General features: G+C 40.6%; 1 protein-coding gene across 1 annotated transcript in view; it reads right to left on the reverse strand.

The window, feature by feature from the left end:
* Positions 1–605: 605 nt before the first annotated feature.
* The window catches only part of PLB1 (phospholipase B1), an 81,200-nt gene continuing 54,946 nt past the window's right edge, over positions 606–26,859 (reverse strand). Inside the window, exons 41-58 of the mRNA XM_064648432.1 lie at positions 26,541–26,645; positions 24,758–24,853; positions 23,584–23,655; positions 21,921–21,992; positions 19,381–19,441; positions 18,670–18,728; positions 16,146–16,204; positions 15,235–15,278; positions 13,915–14,014; positions 12,455–12,506; positions 10,511–10,591; positions 9,442–9,507; positions 8,798–8,892; positions 7,551–7,632; positions 6,121–6,225; positions 4,955–5,050; positions 1,393–1,467; positions 606–908 (exon numbers count right to left, since the gene is read on the reverse strand). Coding sequence (XP_064504502.1) covers positions 687–908; positions 1,393–1,467; positions 4,955–5,050; positions 6,121–6,225; positions 7,551–7,632; positions 8,798–8,892; positions 9,442–9,507; positions 10,511–10,591; positions 12,455–12,506; positions 13,915–14,014; positions 15,235–15,278; positions 16,146–16,204; positions 18,670–18,728; positions 19,381–19,441; positions 21,921–21,992; positions 23,584–23,655; positions 24,758–24,853; positions 26,541–26,645 — 1,542 coding nt within the window. The 3' untranslated portion in view covers positions 606–686. The remainder of the gene's footprint in view (positions 909–1,392; positions 1,468–4,954; positions 5,051–6,120; positions 6,226–7,550; positions 7,633–8,797; positions 8,893–9,441; positions 9,508–10,510; positions 10,592–12,454; positions 12,507–13,914; positions 14,015–15,234; positions 15,279–16,145; positions 16,205–18,669; positions 18,729–19,380; positions 19,442–21,920; positions 21,993–23,583; positions 23,656–24,757; positions 24,854–26,540; positions 26,646–26,859) is intronic.

A 26,859-nucleotide genomic window follows, 5' to 3' on the forward strand; every position in this document is an offset into this window, starting at 1 on the left:
GTTGATAACACACCGATATTTTAGTTGTTGCTAAGTAGTGCTCACTCTAAATCAAGGACTTTCCAATTTCCCATGCTCTGCCAGCACAAGAAGCTGGGAGGGAACCAGGCCAGGACAGCTGACCTGAACTGGCCAAATGAATATTCCATACCATAATTCATCACCTTTAGTATCAACTTGGGGAAGAAGGGCAGGAGGAGCCGATGACTGACTGGGGATGGGATGGGCATCAGTCAGCGAGTGATGACAATTGTATTGTGCGTCACTTGTTTTTCTTGGGTTTTATTCTCCTCCCTCTTTTTTGTTATTTCCCATTTCACCACAGTTATTATTATTATATTTCACTTTATTTCAGTTATTAAACTGTTCTTATCTCAACCTGTGTGTTGAGATAACCCTTTTTACAGTTCTCCTCTTCATCCCACTGAGGGGGAGTGGGGGCAGTGAGCAAGCAGCTGTGTGGTACTTATTTGCCAGCTGGAGTTAGACCACAATGTACTTAGAACTTCATCCTCCACCTGACTGATCTGCAGAAGCTAACTCTATAGTACATTTCTTACTAAGATTATTGGGCCCAAAAATCCCTGGGCAACCAAGAAGCTTCATTCATATCCAACAGGTTTTTTATTCTGCTACTCTGTGTCACAGCAACGAGCAGCCAGAAAAAGATGTTTGTTCGACTTGTGTTATAGAGGGGTTGTTTTAATGTTCTTTTCTATGTCAGTCTTACGTTGGGGCTTCTTGGTTCTTCTTCGAGACACAATGCAGACAAGTAAAGAACCCAACAGGACTCCGGCTATTGCAGCCACAATGACAGCCCAGTAGGGGACTGAAGGTTCAGATTTCTCCAAGCTGAGGTCTGAATTTCCAAATCCACTATTTCTCCGTGTGAAAAGAAAAGGTTTCTCCTACAAAGGGAGAGCAAAGGTTTTATTGACCACAGATCACTCAACAGGCAGCATTCCAACAATATGCCACTACACCTTCCCAGAAAGGAATTGTTGATCTTTAGACAATCAGCTGTTGCTGCCTTCTCTCTATCTTAGAACAAACTCTTTCCTGCTCTATTGCCTGAAAGTTTCTAGTACAAAAAAAAAGGAGCCATCTCAGAATCAGGAGTGATGGCATCATTTCCTAATTTGCTTGTTGCAGACAACCAAATGGAAATACACAGACTCATTAGAACTGACTTAAATGAGAGGTTTTCCACTGCAATGAGGATAATTTTTTGGTCTTAAATCTTAAGTAGATTTCTCTGTCTCTAACAAAATAGGAGTATATTTCAGCTATTTAAAGCCTTCACAAACATACTCTCTTAAAGAGCTTTACTAAAGAGAAGAAAGGAGAAAAGTAGAAGTAATTAATGGAGAGGACACCTTGGCCTTTACTTACTGGGTTTGGACACTTGAGTTTTGATCTGTCATAGGTAAAGTTGTTGTAAGTCTGCTTTTCACCAACTGGCTCCAACTGAAGAAGAGAAAAGCAACAGTAAACAACGATGAATTTTTTTCCTTCTCAGACTCTCTTAACTTAGGCAGTTACAACTTCTTATCCAATCTTTTGGTGCTTGCAATAATGAAGAAATGTGGTAGAAAGTGCATGGGAATGTTCACAAACATTTTAACCCTCATGAACTGAAGACATTGAGAATCTGATGTACTGGCTGCAGAAAAACTCCCTTGGAAGCAAGGAATAGGAGAAGCCTTTCCTCCTTTTGCATCACTCTGAATACCACATAAATATTCTGCTAAACAAGGTGGTTTACTATCTATCTGGTTCTCCTGTGTGCACATCTCAAATGGCAGTATAAACCACAATGAAAAAAACCCCACATGATAGATGTTAGGCATGTTACTTAGCACATTACTTAAAGAAAGATGCCTAGGTGTCATGGCTATGTGAGTGACTTCAGAAATGACGTAGAGTTGCAGAGACAGAATGAGATGGTGCCAACCTTTGCAGTCTTCACTCAGACAAGAAATTCCCTGGGAGTTATAGCTGAGGCTGGGTTCACAAGATTGCAAGAAGTGAGTTAAATAGAGCCTTTTATATTATCTGTTGTCAGCTAAGTTGCAATAGCTGACTATAGGCTTACCTCAAGTCCATTTCAAACTCAACATAAAATATGTCCAGGCTAATAGCAGAGCAGTTGTGGTTGGCTAGGAGTGCACATACCACCAGTTACCATCGTTAAACTAACGAGTACAGGCTTGCTCAGTCATGTTAACTGAAGTGTTTACAATTGTTGTATGGACATGCCTGAAGTAATGACTTCAAGACTGGCCCATAGGAAGCTGCAGAGTTGTCATCCAGCACTTCAGGGAATATAGCACAGAGGACTGCTGTTGCTTCTGCTATTGTCCATACAGGCATTTACTGTCCTCAAGGGATTAAAGTGTCAACTGTATGCTGAAAAGAAACAATACTGCAACAAGCCCAACACAACATGGAAAAAACCAATTTCTATCCATAGGATTCCCATATGGAAATACTGGGAATACCTCCTCTCTCTAGTTCAGTTAAAAAAAAAAAAAGATGAACCACATTAAAATATGACTAGGGAAGGGAAGAAAGCTAACTGGTGAAGAGAAGATGAGAAGCAAAACAGAATGCCAGATTTTGCTGGTGGTTATGAGTTCCTGCTGGACTTTTACATCACTTGTCTAGTGATGTAAGGGAGTCCTAATCCCTTGGCCAGCCCACCAGCTAAGGTAGTGAAGACTGAAACTGCTAGTTTTGTTTCATCTTAAAGAGAACAGCTCAGATTCTGATGTGGTTGTTGGTAAGATGTGTGGCTCATGTCTTGTAGCATTCTGCCTGCAGTGAGACTGGTTATTTGTAGATAATTGTAACACTTCCCTTGCCAGGGCACTTGGTAAGGATTCTGGCACAGAGCCCAGATGAAAGATGATAAAGTGCAAAATTCTGCAACCATCCATGCTTACTTCATCTCTATGCAATCTGTTCTTCAGGAGCATTAGCTTCTGAGCTTTGAAGATGACAGTAACCCCAAGTCCACGAGCGGTCAGGACAACTTCTAGAAGAAACACACAGCTCCTCTAGAGCACGTGCCAAGCATGGAGGCAGAACACGAGCTAAACACACAGAGTCCATGTGCTCTTCACCTGGGCCAGAGAACTGAAGAGGTGGATTTGGGACCAGTGGAAGCCCCTTAGGACTGGAGAGTCCTCTGACTTCAGAGAGCAGGAGCACGCTTGGCTTTGCACAAAGCAAAAGGGGCAAAGAACATCATGGTGAGGGACAGACTCCTTAAGCCATCCCAATCCCTGTACACCCACACAGTGGCCAGGCACAGTTTGGCCCTTTATGTGCACTAACAAGAACCCATGTCATTTGGCCATAAGGCTACAGCCTGCTGAGCTTTTCAGGGAACAGGGAAACGATACAGCCTTACTGTAAGCTTGCACAGCCTTTCCGTACATGGACTGCAAGTGAAAAGCAGGGATGTGTTACAAGAACCAGATTTAAATAGTAAACAGTAATGTCTTCAGTTGGCATACACCAACAGATCCCTGCGGGAGGGAATAGTTATGCTTCACATCAGTAGGACACTGATCCCTCCTGCAGTAGAAAGCCTTCTGTCAATATCCTTACATGCGTAGGAATTGAGTGACAGTCTGGACAGAATAAAACTCCGATGGCATAGAGAAAAAAAGACTGATGGTGATTCAGGAATGAGTAATGGCCAATAGGAATACCACATGGCAACAGAAACCCAATTTAAGGCTACCATATGTCCAGATATCATCTTTTTTCTTCTTGAAACCTTCAGCCATACTCAATTTGAATTTTTTTTCTACATTTGCCTGGGGTTTCTGGGCCACCATTAGCCCTGTTTAAGCTATGAAACACAGTGAAGCCTACCACCCTGCTGTCATCTGGAGTCCCATACAGGGAAGGCTGATGGAAAACAGGCAGATTTGCTGCATGTGCACAAATCGATTATTCCGAGTGCATGTGTGCATTGTATGTCCACTGCTTTCTATAACCCTGAGCCTACAGCTCCTTATGCCATACTGGGCAACTGCAAGATTTCTGCCCTGTGTTTCCCAGTCCTTATGCTCCAGCTTATTCTGGGGTATCCTGTAAGTTTCTTATCTTGCTAAAACTTTTACTTCAATGGAAAAAAATTCCCCTCCATTTATGGTTGTTTCTTGTACAAACCAGGATACAGGATTTCTGCTTGCATGATGTATTTGGGTACTGGTGTTTATGAAACAAGAGGAGTAAATGTTGCTGTGGCATGAAAACACCATAGTCTTCCTTCCAGCATGGGGAAACATTATGTTTCTGAAAGCAACTGTGATCTTGGAGTTATCAAGTCTAGCATGTGCCTCTTACACACTCTTCCAATGCTGTTAAAAAGCTATCATTTTCCCCAAAATGACGGAAGGAATGTGACTACAAGCAGAGGCATCCTAGTTTTGATGAGCTCCCCGTTAGTTTCAGTGACTCTACTAGAGTTATCTCAGATACTAGAGTGGGTGGTACAACATGTCCACACTATTAATGGCAGCAAATATTCAGTCACATATATGTTTTCCTGTTAAATGTTACAGAATTCACTGAAGAAGGGCAAGCTCATTGAACAGACATTTTCAGAAAACCTACAGGACCGAATGTTTATCTAGGCTGATTTTTTGCTTCAATAGAAGTTATTTACCAAATCACAAAGGAATTTTTTCTTACCTTAAGACTCTCAGGATTTCTCATTTTGAATGAGCAAAGACCTACACTGTTTCATGCAACATGATCACTTTGGATTGTGTTCCTAAGCAATGCAGACTGAAAAGAGTTTTAAAATTGAGCAGCCCCCCCTTGTTCGGATATAAATTTTATGTCTTCCTTGCTCTTTTGTTTCAAACACCTTTATCATGATCTTTGTAGGGACTGCTACCACAATCACATAGGGAACTGGGTTGTAGCCTCTTACCATATTATTCCAGAGAGCCATGGCCATCTCAGCATAGCCTCTTACGCTGAAATGAAAGCAGTCTGCAGCAAAGAAACTCAGATCTGGCCTGCTGGTCTGCAATAAAAGCAAAAATGTATTTCTCAGCACATTTCAATCTTTGAGATCTGCCATATTATATCTCATATTGTACTGTACTTGGTATTCCCTCTTCACAATTTTGATTATCTTCCTAAAGGCAATATGTTCATATTTTGACACTGCAAATCAACTTAGGTAGTCCTAACTGAGGGATGATTACTGCACCTTGAGACCTCCTGTGTAACACAGCTTGCTCAATTTCACACAGCAATTTTCATAGCAAAACTAAACTTCTCTTTAAACAACAGTCACAGCTGTTACACTGCCATTGACCCACACTCCACTTTGTACAGAACTGATAGAAAACTACTTATTATGGCTTTTTAAACTTCCATAACTCAGACTTACAACCTTTCAGGTGTTGAAATTTCTGCTGAATTTCAGGCAACAATAAAAATGGTGGGCTTATCCAGCTGTGGCAAATGTATGTCTTAGGAGGAATTTGCCTCACCTCATCAATACCTGTATGGTGACCATTGTTCAAACTTGAAGGCTGACAGAAAAAAACGGGGATGGTATGACAAAAAGATCAGTATTATGCAAAACTGGGTGGTTTTGACCAGGATTCATGCTGAACATTTGTATCCTTAACTACTCAGCATACGTAATACTAAGGCTGGAGAAAAGAAGGAGAATCAGTGTTTGGTTTCAAAGGCTGTTTCCTGTTTCCAGGTTGGAACGAGTCAGGCATTCAAGTGCTGGTCTCCATTTGGAGAAATCCTGAACATATTCCATAACCTAGATGAGAAGAAAATTGAGTGCCAATCAACCCCCTCAACAGGGGAAGCAACATGCAGTTTAGAGGGAGACAGAGTGCCTAGGTTTAATGTGTACACAACTATGAATGTTTCCTAAAGCTATTTTGATTCACAGGCAGCACAGTCTTTCCTTGTCTTCTCCTCTGTCACCTCTTATCACAGGTTCCACCCTGTGCTGCTAGACTGTGCAAAGAGAAGAAAACATAGTCCTTGTGGCATGGATCTTACTGACTTAAAAGAAATCAAGACACTGGCCCTTACATAATGGGAAAGAAAAACAGGACTCACGCTATCCAGGGGCAACAAGGTGTTTCGGAAAAACGGCTGTGTGACAACAGCAAAGTCCTCACGGTTTTCATACCGACCACTGTTGATCAGCTGCAAGGCTTCAGCCTGTACGGAGTGTAATTATTGGAAACAGAAAAGTTACTTGCAAGGCTCATCTAGGATTTGTCAGCCATCAAAAACATGCATATTACACTTCTTTCAGTGTAGGAAGCCGTGAATTATTAGTGTAAATCCAGTTAAATGTTATAAAGCAGTCGAGAAAATGGCTAAGAAAACAATTTGGTTCATTAAGAGATTTTCATGAGGAAAATGCACAGAAGCTGAGTTAATTCAAACAAATATAAAAATAAAAAAATTAATAAAGCTGCTTAATTAAAAGAAAAAAAAGGAAAAAAGGTATTCAATCCTTACTCATAGAAACCAATGCTACATAATTGTAATGAGATTAAAATTTACAAAGAATTATAAAAAAGGAATAAGACCAAAATTTTTAGATGTGACAAATGAGTTCAGAATGGCAACTTGAGGCTGAAGTGCATTTGATTTTCCAGAAAGGTGTGCTTGAATTAAAATAAAACTTAAACATTGAAGAATTACCTACCACTTTCAAAAACTATGGTCACAGACATTGAGATGGACAAAAAACCCCATCTCATTATTACTTGCCATCTTATGGGTATAAACTGTAATGCTCCTGATCATTTCTCAAAACATTCCTGATCCCACTTCCATAGTTAAGGAAAATGACCCCTCTAGTAGGCTTATACTAGCACTATCCATTTTTTTTGAATTTTTTGAGCTTTGTCAGATTCACTGGACAACATCCGCTGCCAGAGCCAGAATGGAGGACTGGATAACTCAATGTGATCTGATACAGTGATTCCTGTATTCATAGAACATCAATGGAAAAAGCTTCCACTCCAATAGCTATTTATAGCCTCTTAATTTTGAGTCAATCTCATGCCTGAGGCCGTGAACAGTTACTCTCAGATAGCAAGCTGACCCATGGTTGGTTTAGTTATTTTTTTCTGCTAAAGGTAACCACAAAGCAACTGATGCAGGGTAATTTGTCACTCTTGCAATGACATGTTAATTCATGTGAGCTATTCTTTGGGTTCGTAACAGGCAAACACATATCAGCAAAGCAGCCATCATCACTAACTCCTCAGCTGTTGAAACAGCAGCTGGAAACATGAATGGTCTTGATCTGCATCCAGCTCAGAACCGAGGACAAATCATTAGGAAACGTAAAAAGACTTGGACTGCTACTATCTGGTTATCTGGGTAGAGTTTTGATTAGGCTGTATCCAAGCTATTTCCAGGTTACCTCTCTCTATCCTGCTGAGGATATGCATGAGAGGAAGGGTAGTGAGAGAAGCAATATAAAGAGACACAAGTGAAGATGACCAGTTACAGAATCAAAGTATTACCTGAAAATCTCTGTTAACTCTTTTAATTTCTTGTAGTTCAGGAGAATTTTCCTCAGGGTTTAAGAAACATGGACAAATTTTCCTTCAATGAAAGAAATACTAGAATTAAAAGTCAATCTTGAATAGCTTATTTGCAGTTCTTCAGCAGTGTGTGCTTCACATCAAGAAGCTCAAGATGGGTGCTCAAAGCTCACATGCAGAGGGAGAACCACCTCATTGGCTTAGAAATGGACAGATATTTCAGAAAAAAATCCCTACTGACTGTTCAAAATGAACACCCGTCACAGCTGGTAAAAGCTGTGAGATCCACAATTCCTGAGTCAAACACAAAAGTGTGTAGTATGCCACATATTAGCAGGAAATCACATGTGTTAGGATGTTAAAAAAACCACACCCTACAAATAAGCTTACAGCAGATCTTCAGATGTCGAAGTTTAAAGCTGAAAAAGACAAACTGTTCATGTAGTCTGAGTCCTTGCATCACTGTGTTTTATTTTGTTACTCCTATATTAAGAGGTAATAACTTGTGCTTCACTGAAACACATCCTCTAAGAATGTGCTTGGAATGAATATGAAGACATCAAGCAAGACAGTCAATTTGTTATTTTCCCTTCTAGTGTGTTCCAGTAGTTAATCACTTTTATTATTAAAAATCTGTGCCTAACTTCATCTGAATTCATTCGGCATCAGCTTCCAACTACTGGCCTTTGTTGTACCTTTCTCTGCTAGATTAAAGAGCCTTTTCATGTCCGTTCTGGCTCCTGTAAAGGCACTGCTGCTTTCCAAAATGAGACCCTCAACCTTCTTTGAGGTAGGATTTTGGTGTCCTCCATTAGGTGTGAAAAGCTGTTCCCTGTTGTGCACTCTGCTGTGTGCAGCCCAGCCTGTCCCATAGGTAATGCAGCACTGGGTACAAGGAGAGGCATCAGGGATGTCAGCCTATGCTGCTGACCAGAGAATGGCTGGGCAAAAAAGGCTTTGAAATTCAGTGGTACAACAGTTATATGTTGACTTGTGCTGTGACATGCTGCCTTAGAGCTGAGAAGTGATAACTCCACTATCTACAGGTGCATGCCTTTTAGGTGAAGTATTGGAAGAAGTCATAGGAAGTTGATGGGAACTAGTGCATCAGGTAAAGGCTGCAATGCAAGTAACTTGGAAAGTTCAGTGTGGATACCTACTGTAGAAATTGAGATTGAGCCAAAGAATTATCACTTTAAAGACAAAGACCTGTTTTGCTCACTTACTTTGCTGTCAAAGCACACCCTGAAGAGCTTGCTGTGATCTGACGCAGTCCAGAAAACTCTAGCATCTCCACCATGTTGATAAAGACTCTTGGGAGCTGCAAGGATTATAATAACCAGACATACCAAATAACAGAACATGATACCACTACAAAGGGAGCAAGAAGTGCCATCCGTAGGTCAGGGAGTCAGTGCAAACTGCACTGACTGCAGCCAATGGCATGTGAAAGGATGATGCATAAAGAGAAGGGGAGGGGCACATACAGTGGATGTCAGCCAAAAAAAAATTCCAGCAGCTAGTACAAACTAGCTGAAATGCTGCTTCACTCCCTGGGACATTTCCATTTGCTCAAAGGCAGATGAAACTGTGTAAGGGTTGGTTTAGTCACCAAAACTGGCAGTAGGATCATGTATGTTTTGTTCACAGAACAAGTACCGTGAAACACACTTTTCCTGAAACTGCAGCCTGCTTTCTCAGGGCATTAGCTAATACAGTTGTTGAAATGCAGCACTGAGGAGCAGTCTGACTCCAGCTATTTGAAAGATGACCTTGTATGAAACATAATCACTGACAGTCTACCAGAGGTGGAAAAAACGTCAGTGTGCTTGCCAGGAACATAGCTTGCTAGGATATCTTAAAAGCTTACCTCCTCATAGAAAATATCCAGAGTGTCCTGAAGGTGCTTTACATACTTTTGCACTGAATTGGTTTCCTATGTTAAAAAGAAAGAAAAAAAAATTGGATCAGTCTTTTTTTCAGGAACCAAGAAGGTGGTCTATGAGAAGATATATCAACTCAATGTTCCTTTTTCATTTTTTGGCAAATGTATTTTCAGATCAAGAAATTTATTGCCACATGTACAGAGGTTATATAGTGCTTGTGTTTCTATGTCACTAATATATTCTCCTAATCCCTGCAGAAAATCCTAAATTACCTTGGCAGAATCTTTCCCTAAAGAATGACTATATAGATCACATCTTTGGATTTTGTGTTGTCTTTTACGTGACCCAGAACAGATTTGATTGCCTTATGAATAGAATGATACCTTTTTTCCCAAACTGCCAATCTGGGGAAATTGAGATGAAGGCAGTCAGGCCCCACAAAACCCATAAGCAAAACAACTTTGTAACTATAGTTATAGAGGTGAAGTTGAGGGGACAAAGGCTTCAGGCAGCAGCCTGTAAAAGAAAAAGAGCAAAACAGAGAACAGTGCCTGGTCATTTCAGTAAGCTGGGGTCCAGACATCCAGTCTGTGTCACATAGACTGTTTCAGAGGGAATGACCACAGATAGCTAGAGAAAAGACATCTTTTTCTCTATAAACTGATATTATTTCTTTTGGTGTCACTCTGAAGCGTTCCTAGTAATTATTGTGTGGAGATGCTTTCCAGAAAACTTCATTTGTGTCCCACAAAAACATTCCTAAGACATCACATTGATTGCTTTGTCCAGTTAAGCAGGGAGTTTATTCTTGGTATTTTGTTCGATATAGGGCAGGTTCCTATTTTTAAATAATGCGTTTCTCCAGAGCTGCAGTGCCCCAGTATTAAAAGCTGTGCACTTGTTTCTGATACAATACAAATGAAAGGAGCTGGACTTTAAGTGCTTTTTAAACAAACAGGAACTTTGGCTCCCTGAGAGAGAGAAAGGTTATATTTCCAGGGCTGGTCACCTGCCAAATACCTGGATAAGCATGCCTAATTCAGAGATACAAACCTTGTCCAAGCAGTACTGGCACAGGTCGCTGCCTCCAACAAGGACAGTGATCAGCTTCCAGTCTTCCTTGAAGTTAATTTTCTAGTGGCACATAAAACAAACAGATTGTAGCATCCATTGCTTAGGCATAAAGAGGTAACATTCACAGATGGGGCTAAATGGGGCACAGACAGCAGGGTAAAACAGAGGTATGCTGAGCTAAGTGGGCAAAAGAAAAGCATCTCTCCAGGGGAAAAGAGTGAACTGTTTGCTAGTCTACTGCAATTCACCTTGGTTTTTCTGAGAAAATTCCCTTCAGCAGACAAGATCTGTCAGTGTAACCAAGCATGGAAATGTGTCTGTGACAGCAAGCGTCCCTAAATGAAAGTTACCTTCAGGACAGGGATGGACAGCAGAGATTTGCCAGCCATGGCTGAACACTGCAGGCAGCGTGGGGATAAAGCAGTGTGGGAGTGGAGGCTGGAGTGACTCATGAAGCTGTGGAACTGGAGCTGCTGGGGATCCCTGCCAGCTGGGCAAGTACTACCTCATGGCCAGGAGGGGCGAGGGGTGCCCCGGGGAATAGACAGCTGTATTAAAATAGAAGAGTCCAGGAGGCTGGTGACTTCACTGAGCTCATATAAGGGCAGCTGCAGCATCCACGTCACCACAAGCTAACAATAGGCACTGCTGAGAGCTGGATCGCATCAAAACATTTTGTAACGTTCAGTACAAAGAAAGGAATCAAAGGCAACTATTTTTAGTGTGGTGCATTTACATAACAAACATCTGCGAAAGGATCCCACAAATAGAGGGAGGGCCTGGGAATCACCCACAGGTCTGAATTCTCCTCTTTAAACAAGCACTTTGCTTGGAAAGCCTTTAGTGAAGAGGCAGTGGGGAAGGGACACACCCCCTCCCCCCTTTTTTTAATGCATAAAAAGCTGTGAATAAAACAAAGCTCTAGATCCTCTTCTATTCTATTGAAGATCTACGCCAGCTCCCTTCACTCTGCCAAACAATTGGTAATGCAGAGTAACTGACAGTGGGGTGAGCATGCAGCATCCATCAAGAATGCTGGCATGGAGAAACACATGCTCTGACAAACCCTGCTTATTCAGTACCTTCCTTTCCCATTCAGTCTGAGCCAAGGAGCACCAGGCACTCCTATTCTCTTAGAAGGAATGCTCTCCCTGAACCAAGAGCTCACACCCAGGCAGTCATCCACACAAATTCAGCCAACACTTGGCGCAGGGCAACCTTGGGTTTTTCACAGATTTCTTCCCCCCACCCCACACTGCAGCAGCAGCCACTGAATTAAAGCAAGTCACTCTTTTGGTGCCCTTCGTAGCCCTCAATGGAGTTGGCACAGCAGAGTGGTCCACAATACTAGATCCCCTACTAATTCCTTAAAAGATTGAGATTGTGATGTGACAGGGATTCATCCAACTCTGAGGTTTCTGGTCACTGATTAATTATTTACCTACTCAAAACCAGAGTTTCAGATGGCTTATCCTCCCGCAAAGACTTCAGTAGTCCCTCTTCCCAGTATTGTGAATAGTGTGATTCATATTGGTCTGCAGGTACCTGCTCCACCAATTTTACATTCAGACTTTATGACCTCCACTTTGAATGTTGCTGCTCAACTAAGCAGTCCTGTGATCTCACCAGAACCTTCAGACTTCTCTTCCTCACTCCCATCCTTACATCTTCTGGTTGCACTGCACCCTGCATTAGTCTCTGCCTTGTGTGTTTGCATCTTATCTGCATGGATTTGTATAGGTAAATTATAATCTACTAAAGGCTAATTCATCTGGCACATTCACCTTGGAAAGCACAGCAGAGACAAGGACACTGACTTTTCTTTCATCAATAAAGCACTCTTCATGACTCGAGCATCCCATCAATTAAAATCATTTCCCAGAGACCACGGAACCACTGAAGGTTTGCCCAAATTCCACTTACCGAGCTGCTTCTCATTAGCTCCACTAATTCACGTGCTTGGGCTGGCATATTGCTAGAGGGAGAGGACAGAAGATTTTATATGTGTGCTCCAAAAACACATCATCTTCTTGATCTCCCACTCCTCATTTCAGGGAATTTTAGGATCAGCAGAAGTCAGTATAAGGAAAGTGATGCCTCAAAAGGATGAGCAAACATTGAAGGACCAAGCTGCACAAGTGAATAATCTGATCTGAAAGGACTTCAGCTGGGATGGCTGCCAAATGGCAGGCAACTGGTATGAGTTCTTCCCATCTCAGAGTTGGCTTAAGTGCATTTTGTTTGGAAAAAAGCACTAACACTCAGATGCACAGAGACATTTAGTTTAGTCCCTTCAAAACCTAGTGGGGCAGTTTGGTGCTTACACAGAAGCTGGGCACGTAACCAGCCTTTCTGATCCGGCCTTAAATTCCTATGTCTTGTTTTATGGCTGAAAGATATTGCTTTTATTGTGGGACTGCCAGGCTAGAGAGTCCCAGTCCAGCTCTGGGCAGGATGCAATGTCCACAGGCCAAAGCACAAACCATGCTGAGACACCAGCTGGAAACGAGCTCCTGATGTACCAGAAGAAGACTATGCTTGAGCTAATAAGCCCTTCCTCTCTCCAGCACTCACACAAATGCAGTTACATTATTTGGATTCCCAGAACCATATTGATCATGCTGAGTCAGCTTTGCTTGGGGCACCCGTGAAATATTTAGTAGCTACACAGGCTTTGCTAGCTATCCTAAAATTCTCTTGCAGCTAATCTAAGGGCTGTTAAAGGTGTCACAAAAAGTCCTGGAAACAAATTGCATGAGTATCCATGGAGCAGGCACAGTGTATACAAACCCTTGCACAGTCATACAAACTCTTACACATTTTGGTTCTTAACAGACTAGTAGATTTTTAGTTTGGGAGGACAAAGGAATTAATTCCTAGATGCTCATTCTGTTATTTTCCTTTGCACTGCAAACAGAGATAGTTTTTAATGCCATTAGTGTAGCAGTGGCCTTCTATTTGTTAGTTTGAGCCACATTTCCCAGAAATCAAGGAATAAATGAGAGATGCACATGAATTTTTTCTCATTACAGATATTGCCTGGGGCAGTGAATCAGGGACTTGCAAACTGAAGACTGGGCAGAAAAAGGTACTGGTAGAATTAGAAGCATAACTAAGGCATTGGCTCAGAAATTATGGGCAGAAATCAAATAAATAAAGAAAGTTTGTCTCTGATTTAGAAAAATAGGCGCATAAATCCCCCAAACACTGAATTGCATTTAAAAAAAAAATTAAACCCACAATCAAAAATATGAGATCACAGAAATATGCTCGGTACAAGCAGATCATCAGTATTAACTCAACCTTGACATGTGTCTCAAAGGTAACCTGCCACTACATCAGTTCTCACTCCTTTGCCCTTTCTCATTTGTGATTGTGCTTACCGCGCTGTGGCATTTCTCTCTGCAACGTTGAATCCAGCTGTTTCCTTAGAAATGCCAGTGGAGAAGCCAAAGAGGTTTGGACTGAATTTCTTCAAGATATCTTAAAAAGAAAAAACACAGTGTTTAACCATTCACAGCACAAACAGCAGCATTGCCTCCTGCAGGACAAGCCAGTTGAGTGGTGAGAATATGGACCTGAGTGTTCTCCTTATTCACTGTGACTTTATAGAAGCTACAGGCACACCTGCTTTGGAGACTCTAGTTACTGCCTTAATTTCATCACTGAAACTATTTCTCTCCATGGACTTGAGGAATTGGGGTCTGGTGGCCCAGGGGATGCAGAGGTCCCGGGCAACTCACCAGTCTTGAATTCAAGTGTATTTGTAATAAAGAGTATTCGTGGTTACTTTCTTTCATATACCAGAAGCAAACACTCTGAAAATGGTCATCTACGCCTCACTTCTCCCAGATAATAATATTTATGGTAGAGAATGAATTTTATTCACTTTTCTAGATTTCACTGAAACCCTCAGTGGGGAAGCATGATGCCTGAGCACTGTTTTTGTTACTGTGCCTGTAGTGATGTCTGAAACCTCTTTATAGAGTCTCATTTATAATGCATAAATGAATTGCGCCTTCTGTTTTTCTTTGAACACAGTGCATGGCACAAGACAAAGCATATCAGATTTTATTACCAACAGTGTCAGGTATTGTCAAACTGCTTCACAGCATGGATCACATACAAATAGATCAACCATTGTAAATCAAGTCCTTTCCAATTTATTTTCACACTGACCACTTAATGGTTTCTATGGCAACTACAGGGACCAATTACATAGAACACCAGGGCAAGAAATTTATGGTATTTTTAGATTTTTTTTCAGTGCTACGTAGAAACCTGAAATCATCAGGAAGAAGTATAGCCTTGTCACCAACCCTGCCTAGATGGACTGCTAATTGTCTCATAACCCTTCATTTGCACACAGCCATTACAGTCAATCACTGGAAAGCACAAAATAAGGGAGGAGTAGGACTGCCATGAACTTCTGTCACCTTCAGCATATTTATTCCTAATAATTTTGGTCAAAAGGATGATACAATCACATGCATGTCCTGATGAATCGACTCTATAGCTAATCAGGTCAGTCTGGGTTTCAGCTGTGACTCATATGAACTGCTCATATCTACAAAAGATGGATATCCCCACTGTTTGCAAGGAAAGAATGACCATTTCCAGGTGTTTCCTAGTACCCACTTAAAAGACTTGCAGTGTAATACTCAATTTCTGCTTTTCTCATGCTTATTTTCCATGATACTCACTAGGTAAAGTAGCCTGGATCTCCAGGGTCTCGTCACCTCCAATACTACAAAGGGAAAAAACAAGATCACCAAGTAGAGTTAATCCTGCAACCATCTGTCCTATTGTCACCATATGTTGTTACAGCAGCCCAAGAAGGAAGATTCAACCTCCACCAAAAACACTAATTTCAAATAATAAGGAGATAAACCACAAGAATTCAGGGAAAGTAGTGAAAGGATATTTCACATTAAATAAAGCAGGGCATCAGCTAGGATAGAAGCTATGCCTTCAGGCTGGGAAGAGAGCATACTTGGAGAACTGATTTTTCACATGAAAATGCTGGGATGCTCACCATACAAGAGCATATTTCCTCACTAAAGTTGCTACACAGTACCTTGCTGAAACTACATTTATGTGCAGTTATGCATAGAAGAGACCGCATGAAATGCTCATTAACCATCTATCTGCAATTCTGCAATGCTGATTATGAAAAGATCCTCTGCCTCTACTATTTAAAAGCTGTCTGTGTGTGTAGCCACTACACCATTACACCACTTCTGGCAGCCCCTCCCAAAAATAATCTATGTCTGCAGATAAATACGAAGGGGGGAAGAAAGAACGTAGAAAAGAATATCTACACATGCAAAGGCTTATAAGCCATATGCCTGCCCATATGAAGCAGGCAATTTCCTTCCACTCTAGCATGGATATTGAGATTCATACTCTCTGATGCGCATGGTCTTTGTCCACTTTGCAATTGCAAAAACAAACACCAAAAAAGCCCACAAGAATCTCTTCCAGTCCTGACTCCTCCAATCCTCACCAAGCAATACTTGCTGTCAGCATCCTACCCCTTCATTTTCACCAGGTGACCCACACACTTTTAACTGTGTGGACAAAAATAGAGAAAGACAAAAATGAGCATTCTCACCTCCAGGAAAGTCCCCTCCAGTCTGTTTCTAGGTCAGGTGCTTTGGCTCCTTCTGCAGTCTGGAAAAAACGGAAAGAACAATTACAAAATGGTAATAGGAAAATGTCCTACAAATTTAGGCAAGACACACATCAAATTTTGAAAGTGCTGAACAATTTTGGTAACATTACTCTGCAAGCAGCCAAGCTTTTGCAATATCCCAGTTTTAGAATAAATGCTCCGTGTCCTTATTCATCACCACACACTGGCCTCTGGGCAGCCCTGCATCTCTCATGCTTCAGTTTCGCAGGCTTCCCCTCATATGCAAAAGCAACTCATCCAGATGGTAGACCACAGAGCATCGGAGGAGATCAGAGTGTAAGGTCAAGGACAGAAGGCTTTAAAACAACTATTTTAGCAACCCATTGGGACCCAGATTAACATCAACTGCTTTGTATTTGTCTGGACTTTTCTGATGGAAAATGCTTCATCTTGGCATTTCCCAAAGAAAGATGATTCTGAGAGACTTAATAATCCAGGAAAAAAAGCCCTAAACACTGATGAAAAATTCCCAGCCAGTTTTAGCTGTACATAAATCAGAGGAGATGCTTTTTAATCTGCCAAGAAAACAAATCTTTGGTGTAAAATCCATTTTTTCTCTCCTGGATCCAGCCTGCTAGTCTAACATACAGTCTTGGTGAGGGCTTGATGACAGGTCTTTTTTTGCCAACATAGATAAGCATGTTGGCGTATCTGTTGCTTTCACTGTGCATTGGTGCTAAGAAGTCAAACAGATGCATTCTAGCCAGTGACATGACTAAATTGCTCAAAGTTTCATTAATCTCCCAAGTGCATCCAGACTGAGAACAGCCTTCCTTCCTGTACTATGAACTTTTATTATCTTTCAAAATTAAACAAATAAATACATAAAACCATCAGAACAAAGACCTTTGTGATGAATTTGAGTAGCTCACAGGACTGGGACAGACCTCCATCAAGGGGTTCTTCTATAGCTTTATTGTTTATTAGTGGTTTCACTTGATTTTGTATTCTTCAAAAAGCCATGCTACCAACTCAGCCATAGACACTTACTGCATTCAGAGACCTGGTGGGAAATACCAGGAGGAAAATCAATGCCTTAGTGGACTTTGCTGCTGCAGTCTTTCTGTGCCAGGGATGGTTATGCACTAAAAACCACACAATGCTGCTGATGTACTTTGTGTGCAGGAAGTGTGTGCATGTGTACCCATGTGGGAAATGCTCTGTCATTTTTTCTGGCCTCCCAGATAAGTCACTTAATAAAACCCCTAATCACACCTTGCTGTGGCAATGGCAAATAATAGGAACTGCATGAATAATGGCAATATGAGACTCTGCCTTGCTCAGCTCGAGGCAGAGACCTCCAGCATCATAGTGTGGCCCTTACTAAAAGAATTTAAATTCTTAAAATAAGAGGTATGTGCTAGTGCACATGTCTAGCACTAGATGTGGGGGAGGAAATAAAGCAATTAAATTTAAGAGTCATTGCAATGGATAGGAGGGAGAGTGGTAGGTCTTTACTGAGGTCTTCTAAGAAAAGCTCAAAGCTCAGCAGCAGGGGGGAAACCCAGGATTACATCAGGTCAGACAAAATCAGTTTCAAAGCTAATGAAGAGGTCCATGATGCATAATGAAGACATGGACACCAGCCTGGAAAATAAGCCTGATCATTTAAGGGCTTCAGTCCCTTCAACTCCCTCTGAGCTCAACAGGAGCTGAAGCTGCTAGAATGAGCATCAGTTTAGCTCAGGAGTTAAAATTCATGGGAACTGTTGACACAAATGTTTGCTTTCATCCCATGCCAGAACAGTTCTGTAGTGCTGTGTAATTCTGGAACTTTTTCTCAGAAAACTTCAGTGCAGATCTGCCGTATTCCCTGCTATTCTTTTCTGGGGCTTTTTGTTGTTGTTGGTTTTTTTTTTTTCTTTTGGTGCCTAATTTTTTCTTTTCAGTTTGCATTCCTTGGCACTTGAAATACATCAGAGCTTTAAGTGGAAGATTTAGATTTAGAAGATTTAGATTAGAAGATTTCTAATCTAGCAAGCAACATCTGAAAGCAAAATTCTGAAATATAGAGGTTTTAGAATTATCTCAAGTGAGAAGCACTTCATTCTGCAATCAATTATTTTCATGGGAATTTTCAGCAAAATCTCTCATTGCACAAAAAATTCCAATTGCTTCCGTCTTTTTTTTTTATGTCAGAAAAGACTATTCCTATAAGGCAGCCACTTCCCTTTTCAAAAACACTTGAATAAACTGTGTGCAATAGAGAATGGGATCCCATTTCTGCCCTGGCCTGAATTATTCATTACCAGATTTCACAATTGCCAGTGTCACTCATATCCCTTCAGGCTATTTCTTTGCAAAGGGAACCAGGTAGATGAGTTTTGCTTTGCCAAGCCAAAGCAATTTGCTTTCTATCTGCTGATGCCTGATGTGACAACATCTAGGCAGAAACTGACAATTGCTCTTTCCATTCTAAACATGGGAATGCTGCAGTACTCACAGTCAGGGAATCTCCCAGTGCTCCTATGACTCTGATGTCAGCAGGTCGTAGCTCATGTACTGAAAAACAGTAGGAGAATAAAAGCAGGATTATTGACAACTGACGAGATACTGTTTAACAGAATAAAGATGCAAGTCTTAGGTTCCAATCTGATGGCATTTTTAGGGAGAATGAGGTTCAAGTTCTGTCTGTCAGCTAGGCAAAAGGCTTATGCCTTCTTGTCTTTGCTTGCATCAGTGTACTGAACTAACATGGAAAGCTGGAATTTAAAAGAGCTTAGGAAAAAATGGAAACAGTTTAGATATGTTTGCAGATGCATACATTTCATCTCTTTTAACTGGCCTACATGTTTGGGTCATAGATCAATGTATTTTAATTAAAAATCTCCCTGTAAAACCTTCCAAATACATGCAACATTTCCAGCTAGCTGAGCCACTAACCTTCCTAGGTAATTTTAATCTGCCATGTTGCTGTATGATAAATGATACATGAGTATGATAAATGTGATCACATTTATCCACAGAGCACACCTGCTGTCATGCAGAACTTACTGTGTATGGCAAGACAGACTTTCTTCCTTTGCTGCTAAATATACCAGCTTTTATTGTTTACTTTCCACCTAGGATGTGCCATTTCAACATCTTACTGTTTTTAAAAACAAAAGATTAAATCTTTCCTGTTTTTGATTTTAGCTTAGGAGTTCTTTCTCACCTGATGTTGGGACACGACTAGATGGAGACTGTTCAGGACATGATAGCTCACTGCCCCAATTCTGAAATGGCAAGTTACAAAATTGTTTCACCTTGTGGTTAAAAGATAGTACAGAATTCATATATGATTTAGTTGTACAGTGAAGGGCAAAACCGAGTTAAGACACAGATCCCAGTTTGGTGCCTATATAGCTCAACAGTCTTTTCTTCCTCTTAGTGGAATACTATCCAAACAATAATTACTTTTGCTGACATTTTCTAGCCAAAGCATAAAATTTTTTCCAAAGGCAAAACACTTCATCACCAAATATTGCTTATGACAAAGTTCCATAAGGAGGATTATTTTTTTCTTCTCTCTACAGTCTGGAGATTTTGACCATGACCTAGAAGGTAGGGTCTCCAGGTTTGAAGTCTTGCTTTGTCTTGAAAGATATCAGATGCAAAAAAAAACCCCAACAAAATACCAAAAAACAAACAAACAAAAAAATTCTCTGCAAAGTTATAATGTTATATTAATGTGCTATATTATTAATGTATTATTATATTAGCCAGTGAAGGGACTGAAACTTAAGTCCTATGAGGTGTGGCTGAGAGAACTGGGGTTGTTTAGTCTGGAGAAAAGGAGGCTCAGGAGAAACCTTAATGCTCTTTACAAATACCTGAAAGAAGATTGTGATGAGGTGGGAGTTGGCCTCTTCTCCCAGGTAACATGCGAAAGGACAAGGGCAAATGGCCTTAAGTTGCACCAGGTTTAGGTTGGATATTAGGAAAAATTTCTTCACTGAAAGAGTGCTGAAGCACTGTAACAGTCTCCCCAGGGAAGTGGTGGAGTCACTATCCCCAGAAGTGTCCAAAAAACAAAGTAGACCTGGAACTTTGCAATATGGTTTAGTGGGCATGGTAAAAGTTTGAACTTGATGATCTTGGTTGTCTTTTCCAATCTTATTACTATATTATCATTCCCCATGTACTTTGCTAGGAACATATTCTTTTCCCAGAAACTTTCAAAAAGGGCTTGCTTTCCCTGAAAAAACTTTGAAGCTTTAAAAGTTTCAGTAAAGAAAACTGTCAGGCTCTAAATAATTGTACTTTACCGTACATTTATATAGGTGATATAATAGTTATTATGTGTATTCCACCAACCGAAGAAATTGAATCAACCACACATGGCAGAACATCTTGGTTCACCAGCAGAGATAGCAGAGAAATGTGCCACCCGTGCTTTTTGGTAATGAGAACAATACTAGCTAAGAAGGCAGCAAGGGAAAAACTACAATTGTTATAATGGCCAGTCCCTGCAAGAGCAAAGACAGCTGCTTACAGTGATCTAAGGGCCAGCCCTGCTTGAAGCAGGAGGTCAGACAAGGGATGTCCTGAGGCCCCTTCCAACCTCAATTATTCTGTGATTGCACAATTCTGCCATTCAGAGTAAAACTACATGGACCAGAAAGCATGGTTTGGGTAAAAAAAATCACAACAAATTCATCTATTCTTGCAAAAAATGGTGTAATAGTCTCCTCTGTCAGCCACTGAAGTCTGGTTGCAGAGGCTAGAAAAGACAGCTGGGCTTATTTTTAGATCAGAGAGGAAACTGTTCCTTTACTCCTTCTCTGCTGTTCCTTTCCTTTATCACTTCAAAAGCTGTTGCTGTTGAGATTCAGTGGAAGTGCAAGAATAACCCACTAAAAGTATAACTCTAGCTCTACAGATAAAAATCCCATTGCAATCCTGCAAACTATAGCTTGCTAAAACAGTAACTGTTGCTCTTTGTAACCCTCAAGGCACACAGAGATTTTGATAATTGGGCTAGTCATGAGGACACCCAGTAAGCCAAACTATCCCAGCCCATTTTGACTGCCAATAAAGAATGGCTCCATTTCTTCAAGTCCTACACACAAAGTTTGTTTCTGCAGCTTGTTTAATCTACCTCGTGGTAGTTGCTCAGTCATGGTGGAAATTGAGTCCCTTTGAAAATGGGATTCCTCTCACCTTTGTATTCAGCCACATTTTCAATATGTAAAGGTGACTGCCCTCTACAGGTTAAGCTTACTTGAGTATATGGAAGTACAGTGGCTCAAGAACAGAATACCTAAACCTTGCTCAGATCACAGAATCACAGAATATGCTGGGTTGGAAGGGATCCACAAAGATCATCGAGTCCAACTTCTGATCCTGCACAGAACCATCCCTAAGATTTAGTTACACCACATGCCTGAGAGTATGATTCACACACCTCCTGAACTCTGTTTGGGGTTTAGGAGTCTAGGCTAACTTCTCCATAAGGTGTGGAACTTGCTATCTGAATTAATGATGCATTCCAGGTTACTTACCTATACAACTGCACCACTGATATGATTAATTTTGTTTAGCTTTTAGGTAAACATTTGTTTACAAAGGAAAAAGCGCAATGCAAGACAGATTTTCCTTTTCAAAAATTGGTAATAGTTTATGTAATCTATAAATTCAGTATGATGTGTTAACAGCCACCAGATGCAGCTTTGCACAGTTTGCCTAAAATGTAGCAAAAGATGCAACAATCACCTCTATTGGCTCACTAGTGGGCTCCACAAGTGTGTAGTTGCTATTCTTGTATGTTCCCAGGAATGGCTTGTCCTGGAGAAAGAGGAAATAAAAATAAGAGAAATAAGAGAAATTAGGCAATAAGCACATAGCACAAACCATAGCAAGTGATATCAAGTCATCATATCACCAAGAAAGTAACTGCCTGAGTTGCAAAATTGGAATCTGGATTTTGAAACCATGCTCTTTCCTTAAAACTCGCAAAATTTGTGTTTAGAACCTTATGGCAAAAATTACATATGCCAGATGCCAACTGCAGTTTAACATTTTCCTCTCCTAACCTTCCACAATTAGACTTTAAAGGTTGTTTAGTCCTTTCAAGAGACATTGATGTAAAGTCTAGACAAACCTGGGCAGATCTTCCGTGTCAGCAGAAGGGAGATGAAAGATTACTTACTGAAAAGATCATTCTTTCCTCTAAGAGAGGCTGTAGAGATTGCTTAGTTATTTTTTTGCCCTACCAACGCAGCATGCATTGAGGAAGACATGTACATTGTATAGGCTAAAAAATCTCACCTGGATACCCACTTATCGCAATTAAGAAAAATTCCAGTGTCTGCATAAGGACATCTTAAAAATCACTAAAATTACAGGGCAAGCTTTTATTGTACGTGAAGTTGCCTCAAACAAATAAATTTCCATAGCTACTGGCACTTCTATCAATGACTTTTTTAAAGCACTGTGATCTTACCATTTCTGCAAACAATGGCTTTTCATAGGGGTATAGCTTTTCAAGGGATATAAAACTTTTCTTTGCCTACTTCTGAACAGCAACATCTTTGAATAAGAGTGGATGAAGGGAAAGAAGTATAAAATCCACATTATTGGCACTGAAGAAGTTGCTTACAATTTAAGCTACCTGGAAAGATTACTGGGTAAAGGAAGTGTGATCAATTTGAGTGAATATGAGGACTTCTGAAACATGCTGATTAATAACTCAGTAGATAATCCTTTTCTGACAGGATGGACACAATATGGACAAAATCCTCCCATATATCTTGAACACCTGTCTCCAGAACTGAGAGAGCAACTCAGCTCCCTGATCTATTCAGTTCTTCAGCTTCCTTGTTGAAACTGCTGAAGAAAGGGAGCCAATTATCGCTGCCTGCAGTGGTCATTTCCATGTACCGATACCTAGCAACTGTACTGCGAGTTCAGCAGCTTGTTTTGTAACTACAGAAGCAGCTTCCAAAGAGTCTGAAGTATCCCTGCTATGGATCAGACCGGGAAAACCAACCTGCTACTAATTCAAGAGATAACAAAATCTGGATTTTTCAAAGCTGCTGTGGTGCCCAAACCCCATTGATTTGGATAGGAAAGTTAATGCAGCATATTCTCATTTTTGCTGCTTGAGTTACCTCTGTATTTCACAAACAACAAAACACCACCTCTGCTACAACTGAAAACACACAAATCAGCATGTTATCAATCAGTATTCATGGCACAACAAAAGGGCAACAGGACACCAAAGCAGGTACATGAGAGCACCTGCCACTCAGAGGTAAGCAGAGAAAAAAAGCTTTAAGTAAACTTGTTCCAGATATACCAAACCTCTGCTCTCTGCAGCAAGTACAAGCACGCACAGCCTCCTGATAGCCAGCTTCCATGATGTGGGTATATTTACCTGAGCTGGACAGCCAAGGACGATGTCAGCCGCAAAATCAAATGAGTCAGCTTTCTGGCCTACAGGCTGTAACTGGAAACAAAGACAAAAGAACCTATTCTACAACTGTGTCAGCTCATCTTAAATTTGTATAACAATTCCAATCCAAACCAAACTAAATATACCTGTCACATCTATATAAAGCTGTCTATATTTACATACTTTGATTTACCCAAGGCTGAAATGCAACTACTTCTCAGAAAGAACATGGCAACTGCATAACAAAAGAGCAACTCTAGAAAGAAGCTTAAAATGGGAAGTGGAAAGCTACAGTGGGATCAGTTTAAACTCCTGGAGGATTTTGGCAGGCACATGAAGTACCTTGGAATTTCGCCAGGAAGCAAGGTCGTAAACTCTCTTCTCTTGCAAAAAAGATGGTTAAGAGTGCCTCATTTTTTTATAGCTAAGCTGCATGATGGCATCTCCAACAAAAGGCTGTTTATGTGTAGAAGATAAAACCAAATCTAATTAGAGGTACTGCTTGATGATTGCAAGCAATCATGTCAGCTGTTAAGATATTACCCCAAAGTATATAGAAATTATATTCAGGATCTAAGATACTGCCTCCAACTGCATGTGTCATCCCCCTGCACTGCAATGCTAACTAAAATGGGTTTGCTTAAGCAACCTTTAACAACTTATTTTTATGGGGCTTTACTCATTTCCAAAAGTAGTAAAACTGAACTGAATTAAAGCCACTTCAATTCTTAATGAGACATTCACAACACATAGATTTAAAACAAACTTCGAAGTAACCCATTTTAAACTGACGTATGCAGTTACAATTCTTTATTTGGTGGTTTCGCATCCCAGCCCATAGAAACATCATTCTTATTAAATGCTATCCTGCCTTTCATGACAGCTGGTGAAGTAGACTTGAAGTTGCTCAGCTGAAGTCACAAATGACTGTGATCATGCATTTACAGCACCCCTCTCCTCCCCATACACTTTAAGAACCAGGAGATTCTAGGCTGAGAGCAGTGTCAAAAGCAGAGGGTATTTGACTAGCTAAGAAGACACAAACACCAGGTTCAGTGCTATCCAGGCCTTAATTGCAATGCCTATTGCAGAGATCATTTTAATGGCAGTCAGGTCTCGGTAAAGACCTCGTTGTGTGCAGAGCCTGTCACCTTACCATGGCATTCCAGAGAGCCTTGGCAAGCTGAGAATGGCCTTTCTGGCTTGGATGGAAGCAGTCAGGTGAAAAGTAGGAGACATCTGGATGCCCATCCTACAAATGAAAGCATAAAGGACATTGGAGTGTAGAAGAATCCACATAGTTCCAGCTTGGGATTGCTGAGACTGAACAAGAGTCAGCAATGAGACATTAATCCTACTTGTTCTCCTTGCTCCATTGCAGAAAGGCCCATGATTATCTGGTGATACAAACTGTACTTCAGCAGCTCCATGAGCTACAGAAACACTTAGCTAGAGATAATTATGTGCCTCCATGGGCAGATCCACCCAGAAGCAGCAAACCCACCATTTTCAGTTACGTGTGCAATTCCTCCTCAGGTTCTGAAATAAGGATGGGTTTCTCTCCTCTGCATGTCATCAGAACTGGCACCACAGGCAACAGGCACCATTATGCTCTGCAGTGCCTTTATGTGGTAACAAGCATGTTATGAGACTTTAGCAGAAGGAACAGAGCCCAAATGCTTTTACACAGCTGTGAGTTTTGAAAGGAGCAAGAAGCAAGTAATTGTTCAATGGAGGGCAGCCAGACTGATGGAGCACACCAGTGCAGTCTCCATTCTGAGCAAAGCTGTACTTTAACACAAATATCTTGGTTTTCACACAAGTACTGAGATTAGGGCCAGAGATGACTGACATAACTTTTTTGGTCAGAGCAGTCCTTCCTCAAAACTTGAGCAGGTCTTGATTTGTGGTGGTTGGATTTGCTTTTTAGAGACCTACTGCCAAAATCTGCATCTATATCATATCTTTTGCCAAGTTTGGAGACAGAGTTTTCAGTTCAGGAACATCTGAACATTGCGTGAGATAAAAAGGAAAAACAGCATCTTGAACTTTCTTAAAACCTGAACTAATGCTTGTGAGACTATAAAAAAGTTCACAAATATTTTGCTTCTTCTGTTTTTATTTCTGTGTTCCCTATGCTCAGTACCAAAATCCCTAGGGATGACTTTTTTCACAGGCACCAGCTTCACACACACACAAAAAAAAAAAAGAAAAAAGGCCTGTTTTTTCCTGTGAAGCTTTCAGTCAGTTTTCCAAATTTGTCTGTAGCAGCATCTGAACATTTTCAGGATTAGTCCAGTTCAATTATACCAGAGTAATCCCTGCTCAGTATTATGTCCCACCTGCTCTTAGTTCCACGTGAGATGAGGAAGTGCAGGTGAATATGAAACTTAGCAAATGCAGTTTCAATTTTAGAGAACGTTTGGGACTTTTACTAGATTTATAGTTTACTGGAACTTGCCATTCAAGGAACTGAAACATACCTAAACATACACATATGAACTACATAAAACTTTTTTTTGCCATCAGATCATAGGCAAACTTCTCTTTCTGTCAGACACAGAAGAATGAGTTATGAGACATGAAGGGGAGCTGATGATGTAGTCTCCACTGAGTAATTCCGCTATGTTGCTATAAGTACTGTAACTTAATAACTCTGTTTTTTATTAAATATATTGCATTTTCAGAAAGAAAAATATTTATGCATCCTTAAGAACATACACAAACAAACCTCTTAAATCAAGTTTTGATTCATTTTCCAAAACAGTAATTGATCTCAACAGCATAATATGTAAAACTAAGAACTGATATGAAGAAATCTGTTGTACTATACTAAAAGCAACAAGTTCTAATAAGAAAAGCACTATTTTGCATATAGTCTCTACAGGTTAGATATTCACACTTAGTCCTTTAAACGGAGAAGTCACTTTATACCATACCTGACCGAGAGGAATCTCCACATTTTGGAGGAAAGGTTGGATGACCACCGTGAAATTTTCATGAGTGTCATATCTGCCAGACTCTATTAGTCTCTGAATGCCAAGCTGCAAGAAACAAAAAACCACAATCAATACTCCAGCAACATATCTGCATCATAACTGGTTTGTTTGGTTTGGTTTTTTGAAAGCCTGAGAATAAAAAGGAAGTTTTTGTAAACTGAAATAGCCACAGATGTTGGTAAAAGGTGTGCCTTGCAAAGTGGCTGAGAAGGCTGGAACACAATACTGCAACAGTTTGTCAGGGACAGGATTTTGGTGG

This window comes from Pseudopipra pipra, chromosome 3 (assembly GCF_036250125.1).
Source record: "Pseudopipra pipra isolate bDixPip1 chromosome 3, bDixPip1.hap1, whole genome shotgun sequence".
NCBI classification, from domain to species: domain Eukaryota; kingdom Metazoa; phylum Chordata; class Aves; order Passeriformes; family Pipridae; genus Pseudopipra; species Pseudopipra pipra.